Below are 8,281 nucleotides of genomic sequence, written 5' to 3'. Positions count from 1 at the left end.
ACGCACCTATTACTTATTTCCGTGTAACACACACTCAGATCAGACACATCTAGACAATTTAAAACACACACATGGCCCACCAAGGTCTAGCAAGAACATGGTATTCAGGCACAAAAAGCGCAAACGCCACCGCTGTGTGACAGAGGGCATGGGGACAAAGTACACACATAACAACAAAAAACAGCACAACAAGAGTGAACCGGTGACATTCGCTTAGGATCCTGAGACTAGTAGTGACCCTCCATGCCATGCTTTCATTTCGAGGTTGTTGTTGCTTTTTCTGCGGGCGGCTGTACCGATGCCTCACCTTGGGGGGTCTGTACTGCCACTGGCCTCTCCTTCAACCGTGGCCCTTTGGGAAGCAATCAGAGTTCAGAGTTCAACAGAGCAGTGGAAGGGATCGTCAGCGTACACACAGACGATGGGATATGTGAACGTGAAAAGGAAGCGGGTGGGATGGGGTCAAACCTATAAACATACACGGTCACACGACTCAACTCGTTCTGGGGAGGCAGCTGGCGAGGACTGCCAAAAAACCAACATGACACGTATATATTGGCAAGCAAGCTAAAACGGAGGATGATACAATGTGGAAATCATGTGAACAGAGAGAGATGGATGATAGAAGTCATCTACAGTACACAACACACTCAAACCAAAGAACGAAACAAGAAGAAGTCGGAAAGTGAGTGCAGGTGTCTGCAAACTCCACGGCATCACAGGCAAGGCATCTCGGGAGTCTCAATCTCACTCTGTTAGTGGTGCAGGGTCAGATAGGGGGGTGGATAATGCGGAGCAGTGTAGTGCCCCGGCACAGTGGATTTTGGGTGGGGAGGGGATAGGGAGAGGGGTTAGGGAAGGGGGGCTGGCACCAGGGCATGAATGATTGCATGTCATTGAAGAGGGCTTAGAATTGCGATGAAGAGAGGGTGTGGAGGTGAGTCATTGTGGGGATATAGACATGGTAACCCATTCTGTGCGCTCCTACCTCTGGCCAGCCCTGAAAGACATAGTTCTAAAAAAACAAAAAAACAATGAAAGAAGTCATTTTTAAAATAAATTGGTATTTTTGTTTTTTTTGGAGTGTAACTATGGATGGAAACGGAAAGGCAGAAAAGGGTGTTGTGGAAATGTTGTTCAATGACTTTCTCATAATGTGGCAGACAAATGGTGATGAGTCCACGACGTCAGCAAATCGATCCCAATGTTTCATTAACAAATGATGTGCTTAAATACACGTTACATACGCTTTCAGCAATAACCCTAAATTCACTATGGGTTGATTGAAGGCACTGAGAACCAACTAGTTCATACTGGTTGGTTCATAACCAGTTCATACCTACTACACACGTTTAAGTCTGATTAACAATTGCTCTCAACAAACTATAAGAACAAAATCAAAACATTTCATCTTAAATAAAAATCTTCAGAAAAAAATGCACATTGATTGCTACAGTAGCATTCGATGAGTGTATAGAACCTCTCAGTTATGCAGGCAGGCTGCAGTGTGATAGGTTAGTTTGTCATGCTCTAAGGGTGGAGCCCCGGGCTGGTGATAAAAGCAGGCTCATTTTACCCAGTGTCCTTGACTGACTGCAGCACGGTCACAGATACTGCAGACTTCACACTCTCTCTCTCTGTGTGTGTGTGTGTGTGTGTGTGTGTGTGTGTGTGTGTGTGTGTGTGTGTGTGTTTGCGTGCGCGCGTAAGAGAGAGAGACTGCATGCATTTATGTATGCGTGTCTATGCCTTTGCGTGTGGTCCTGCAAGTGTGTGAGCATATCTTTAAGCAGCCCACGTCTCTCTCGGACCTCACCTAGGGGAATAGGGCCTGGACACGACATCTGTGGGCTTAGCGCTCCGGGGTTAAGTTTACCCTAGGAACAGATCTATGATCAGCTTTCCCTCCCCCAATCCTAACCTCAACCATTAGTGGGAAATGCTGAACTGACCCAAGATCAGTGTCTAAGGTCAACTTCACCTGATGCAGGATTGAGAGAAAGAGGAACCCAACCACACACTATTATCCCTCTCCACACTCAAAGCAGCCTTGTACCTTACATGGTACCCTAGTAAAGAACTACATATATTGACTAGTACAAAATATGCAGCTGTTACTTTCAATATCCGATGCAAACGCTGGGTAAATATGGCCCTAAGGAAGGGAAACATGAGACATGATATTGGGGTCAATTCCATTTCAATAACGTCAATTCAGGAACTAAATTGTAATTGCAGTTTACTTGCCGAATTGAAATGGACTTGACCATACTCCTGCAGTTTAGTATTGTAAATATCAGATCTGAGTCAAATACATGGTCAGATCCATTTAAATAATGGAGATGTGCCCAGTACAATGAAACCTATAGAATGGGCCCAAAATTGCCAACTCTGCTCAGCCTTGCACGCAGTTGTGGATAAATCAAGCGCACCTACAATACTTCAGGGTAGGCCATCTGACTATTGGTCCCAGGTTTGGCAAACATATTTGTATGGTGCATTTTCCGCCCATTTCCACTGACCTGCGGACAAACTTGGAGGTGATCTTGCCAATGATGCCCGTGGAGGTGCCCCTGCGCGCCTGGGACAGAGCCCCCGTATCGTGGGAGAGTGTGGGCGAGGCGGGCGGACCGTTGTAGGTGGCCGAGCGGCGGTCGCGAAGTTGGGCTCCGTGGAAGGTGGAGCGGCTGGAGGAGCCGCGGGGGAAGCGCGTGCGGTCAGGCGGCGTGGCGGCCGTGCTGCTGCTGATGCTGTGCGCCGACGGTGAGGCCGTGGGAGGGCTGCGGAGGGAGAAGGGAAGAATAGGTGCAGGGAAAGAGGAAGTAGAAAGAAGATATAGATAAGAAATATCACCGATTTCTTCCCTCACCTAATATCAAGACATTAGTAGTAATAGAACATTAATCAAATTAAGTTCCATCTCTGACTTCTAGGAAATAGTATCTTAGGGCAATGAAAAAACATGGACGTCCTAACAAGTCATTTCTCACAGTTCCTCAACCCTCCATTGTCTTATACCCTTGCTCAACTCTAAATGTACCTTTAGGCACTTCATTTGACCTATATACTAGGCGGTGTCAGAGGAAGGCCCAAAAAATGCTCAAACACTCCAGTCACCCAAGTCATAGACTGTTCTCTCTGCTACCGCACGGCAAGTGGTAACGGAGCACCAAGTCTAGGACCAAAAGGCTCCTTAACAGCTTCTACCCCCCCCAAGCCATAAGACTGCTGAACAACTAAACTAATCAAATGGCCAACGGACTATTTACATTGACGCTCCCCCCTTTGGTTTTACACTGCTGCTACTCGCTGTTTATTATCTATGCATAGTCACTTTACAAATTACCTCGACTAACCTGTACCCCCGTACCTTGACTAGGTACCGGTACCCCCTGTATATAACTTAATTGTTATGTAAATGTATTGTGTTACCTTGTGATTTTTTTAAATTTAGTTTATTTAGTAAATATTTTCTTAACTCTATTTATTGAACTGCCATGTTGGTTAAGGGCTAGTAAGTAAGCATTTCACGTTAAGGTGAAATACCAGTCGTATTCGGTGTATGTGACAAATAAAATGTGATTTGATTTAGACCTGAAGAAAAAAATGTATAGGGTAGGTATTAGTAATTCATATAACTTGGGCCCCTTCCTATTTGGGACTTGAGCCCCTCTCACTCTCTCTAGCCCCCTAGCTCACCCCTTGTACTCCGCGTTGTCGTCTATGGGAGGCAGTGGGGACTTGATGGGGTGGCCCGACGCCGACATGGACTTGACATGACGCGGACGGGTGGAAGTGACAGCTGAGGCTGCCCCTGACGAGGGCGAGGAGCCACTGGCCGAGCCTGACATCTCAGTCAGACTGAGAGAAAGACAGCGAGAGAACGAGAGACAGAGAGCAGGACGGTGAGAGAAATAAGGTGAAAGAAAGGGGTATAGAGGGGACAAGAAGGGTCACAGGAGGAAGAACACGAGGAATCCAGGATAGAGGGGTAGAGAGGGGACAAGAAGGATCACAGGAGGAAGAACACGAGGAGAGGGGTAGAGAGGGGGCAAGAACAGGGAGAGAGTCAATTCTAGAGTCACACTCCAACGCCTACGTATTTAGGCAGGTAAACATTGTCAACAGCAATCAAAGCTGCAAACGTTATCAACAGCAATCATCCCCATCGCCCTCCTCACCTGCTGTCCTTGCCATTGGGAATGGCCGTGTAGTGATCTGTGCTCGACCGCTCACACACGTACGTGTTCCTCCTGGTCATAGCGTTGCTGTTCTATGGGTCACACACACGCACACAGACACGCACACAGAAACACACAGCCTTTAATTACTTAATTCACAATGTAGACTATTTCTGTTCTGACCGTCCCACAAAATAAAGACCATAATGGAAGCTAAGCATCTCGTGACTAGTTATGACTAGTCTGATGGGTTCTAAATTACTTTGGGAAAGACTAACTTTCCTGTACATTTTGGGATAGAAAACTACTTTGTGCCAGTCATCTCCTGCTTGTTTGGAGGCAGAAACCGTAGCCCTCTGAATATTATAATACATATCCTGCATAGCATTTTGACCCCCAAAAGGGCACTTTGATCTCTCACCCCTGAGGCAGTGGATGACTTCTTCCTCTCCTGTGCCACCAGCGGCGAGGTGGGCACGTCAGCCTTGGAACCGGCCGTGCCAAGTTTGTGGGCGGCATCGCCCTTGTCGCTCTCCACGCTGTTGGCCTGCGCCCGCTTGGTGTAGGACATAGACGGGGGGATAGAGGGCGCCACTGAGGAGCCACAGAGCAATGACAACAGTATGGACTTAATTTTTTTAACAAGGAAGTCCCATTGTGGTTTCCGCAGAGTTAGGGCAAATATCATGTAACTTCAGTCAATGCAGAACATTTATATAATTATGATAGTTGAACAGTTAAAACTACATTTGTGTGTTTTATTGACTGGCATCCACCTAAAATTCCTACTGGTGTTAAGTATTATTAAACATTTCCATTGGATGTACTATATTAGGCCACATGTAAAGAAAGCTCTGCTTGCACGTGTTGCACACGGTTCAAGTGTAAAGGGAACTTCCCGAGGCTAATAAGTTCAACTTAAAGGGATATTTCATGATTTTGGCAATAAAGCACTATCTACTTCCCCAGAGTCAGGTGAACTTGTTCAGTTTGAAGGAAGTTGCCAACTACCATTAGCGCAATTGTTAACTACCGTTAGCACAATGACTGGAAGTCTATAGAGCCCCACAGTGGAGGTGTCATAATACCCATAACACCTAGTAGTCAAACAGGGAAATGATTCCAATCATTTCTCCACAAGTCATTTTTACCATTGGGAATTGTAGAAACACTTAAAATAGGGGTTGTGTTTCGTGTAGGCTAACCCTGGCGTGACGTTTTGATAACTATGTAAATTACTCTCGGACAAGATGACTTATATATTCCATTTACTCTCAGATTCAAAAATACTCCTTAGCATCAAAGTAGACATCATGCAAGACTACAAATCCCTGCATGCCTCTACACATCATCTCTAGCTAACACCTTTGCTAGGAGTGTCCCCTTTGGTAGTGTCAATTTAAAACTTGCACAAGACATTTCACAGAATTGCCTATTTAAAGAAATCTAGCCAATTTATTCATTACTACATTTAGCTAACATACTTAATCCACAGAATCTTACCTTTGCCTCGACTCATCAGTCTCATCCAGATCACCATGGCATTTGTAGTTCTTTATGATAACCACATTAGCAGCTAATTAGAATGTCATTTTTGGGGGGTAAATACAGTCAAATATATTGATAAAAGCCACCTTGTCCTAGAGAGATTAACACGGAAATCAAAACTTTACGCCAGGGTAAGCCTACACGAAACACAGTCCTTATTTTAAGTGCTTTTACAATCCACTATGGGATAGATAATGAAACCATTTTCTTGTTTGTCCGCTAGGTTTTATGGTTATTGGTTTGTACTGCGGTACTCTATGGGAAGAGAGTACCGCAGTAAACAAGGGCTCTCCAACCCTGTTCCTGGAGAGCAACCCTCCTATAGCTTTTTTTAATCCAACTCCAGTTGTAGAGTTCAATTCTCGGGCCGACTATTTTTTCTGTATACATCAATGTCGTCGCTCTTGCTGCTGATCCACCTCTACGCAGACGACACCATTCTGTATACTTCTGGCCCTTCTTTGGACACTATGTTAACTAACCTCCAGACGAGCCATACAATGCCATACAACTCTCCTTCCGTGACATCCAACTGCTCTTAAATGCAAGTAAAATTAAATGCATGCTCTTCAACTGATCGCTGCCCACACCCGCCCGCCCAACTTGCATCACCACTCTGGACGGTTCTGACTTAGAATATGTGGACAACTACAAATTCCAAGGTGTCTGGTTAGGCATCTCCAATCCAAAATTAAATCTAGAATCGGCTTCCTATTTCGGCAACAAAGCATCCTTCACTCATTCTGCCAAACATAACCTCGTAAAACTGACCATCCTACCGATCCTCGACTTCGGCGATGTCATTTACAAAACAGCCTCCAACACTCTCCTCAGCAAATTGGATGCAGTCTATCACAGTGCCATCCGTTTTGTCACCAATGCCCCATATACTACCCACCACTGCGACCTGTATGCTCTCGTTGGCTGGCCCTCGCTTCATATTCATCGCCAAACCCACTGGCTCCAGGTCAGCTATAAGTCTCTGCTAGGTAAAGCCCCGCCTTATCTCAGCTCACTGGTCGCCATAGCAGCATCCACCCGTAGCACGCACTCCAGCAGGTATATATCACTGGTCACCCCCAAAGCCAATTCTTCCTTTGGCCGCCTTTCCTTCCAGTTCTCTGCTGCCAATGACTGGAACAAACTGCAAAAATCACTAAAGCTAGAGATTCTTATCTCTCTCACTAACTTCAAGCATCAGCTGTCAGAGCAGCTCACAGATCATTGCACCTGTGCATAGCCCATCTGTAAATAGCCCATCCAACGACCTCATCCCCATACTGTATTTATTTAGCTCCTTTGCACCCCAGTATCTCTACTTGCACATTCATCTTCTGCACATCTATCACTCCAGTGTTTAATTGCTAAATTGTAATTATTTCGCCACTATGGCCTATTTATTGCCTTACCTCATTTGCACACTGTATATAGACTTTTTTCCTATTGTGTTATTGACTGTGTGTTTGTTTATTCCATGTGTAACTCTGTTGTTTGTGTCGCACTGCTTTGCTTTATCTTGGCCAGGTCGCAGTTGTAAATGAGGTCGCAGCTGGAATTTGTTCTCAACTTGCCTACTTGGTTAAATATTGGTGAAAAAAAAGAAAAGCTCTGTCAAGTCGGGTTGCAGGGTAGCCTAGTGGTTAAAGCGTTGGACTAGTAACCGGAAGGTTGCAAGTTCAAACCCCCGAGCTGACAAGGAACAAATCTGTCGTTCTGCCCCTGAACAGGCAGTTAACCCACTGTTCATAGGCTGTCATTGAAAATAAGAATTTGTTCTTAATTGACTTGCCTAGTTAAATAAAGGTAAAAAAAAAAAAAAAATGTAAAAGTTGGTTGTTGAGCTAGCCAGCCATTTTCAAGTCTTGCCATAGATTTTTCAAGCCGATTCTAGTCAAAACTGTAACTAGGCCACCGAAGGAACGTTCAATGTCCGTCTTGGTCAGCAACTCCAGTGTTTTTTTTTGGCCTTGTGTTTTAGGTTATTGTCCTGCTGAAAGGTGAATTTGTCTTCCAGTGTCTGGTGGAAAGCATACTGAACCAGGTTTTCCTCTAGGATTTTTCCTGTGCTTATCTCTATTCCTTTTTGTCCTAAAAAACCCAATGCAGCCACCACCACGCTTGAAAGTATGAAGAATGGTACTCTCTTGTTTTCCCCAAACATAACACTTTGCATTGAGGACAAAGTTAAATTCTTTGCCACGTTTCATGCAGTTTTACTTTAGTGCCTTACTGCAAACCGGATGCATATTTTGGAATATTTTTATTCTGTTGAGGCTTCCTTCTTTTCACCCCGTCATTTAGGTTAGTATTGTGGAGTAACTACAATGTTGTTGATCCATGCTCAGGTTTCACCTATCATAACCTTTAAGCTCTGCAACTGTTTTAAAAAAGTCACCATTGACCTCATGGTGAAATCCCTGAGCTGTTTCCTTCCTCTCCGGCAATTGAGTTAGAAAGGACGCCTTTATTTTTGTAGTGACTGGGTGTATTGATATGCCATCCAAAGTGTAATTAATAACTTCACCAATGCCAGTGACACACAATTTAATTTA

General features: G+C 44.7%; 1 protein-coding gene across 4 annotated transcripts in view; it reads right to left on the bottom strand.

The window, feature by feature from the left end:
• The window catches only part of LOC110486072 (serine/threonine-protein kinase MARK1), a 94,588-nt gene that overhangs the window by 2,825 nt on the left and 83,482 nt on the right, over window positions 1-8,281 (bottom strand). For 2 of the 4 annotated variants that reach the window (XM_021557400.3, XM_090196143.1), the window contains 5 exons: window positions 4,603-4,775; window positions 4,182-4,273; window positions 3,700-3,861; window positions 2,523-2,780; window positions 308-352 (listed from right to left, as the gene is read on the bottom strand). In XM_021557400.3, the coding sequence (XP_021413075.1) occupies window positions 308-352; window positions 2,523-2,780; window positions 3,700-3,861; window positions 4,182-4,273; window positions 4,603-4,775 (730 nt within the window). The remainder of the gene's footprint in view (window positions 1-307; window positions 353-2,522; window positions 2,781-3,699; window positions 3,862-4,181; window positions 4,274-4,602; window positions 4,776-8,281) is intronic. The other 2 variants (XM_021557401.3, XM_090196144.1) reach the window with 1 other exon arrangement.

This window comes from Oncorhynchus mykiss, chromosome 13, assembly GCF_057628025.1.
Source record: "Oncorhynchus mykiss isolate SJ-2025 chromosome 13, ASM5762802v1, whole genome shotgun sequence".
Lineage (NCBI taxonomy): Eukaryota > Metazoa > Chordata > Actinopteri > Salmoniformes > Salmonidae > Oncorhynchus > Oncorhynchus mykiss.
The sequence above is the reverse complement of the archived record's forward strand: the minus strand, read 5'-3'. Positions and strand labels throughout refer to the sequence as shown.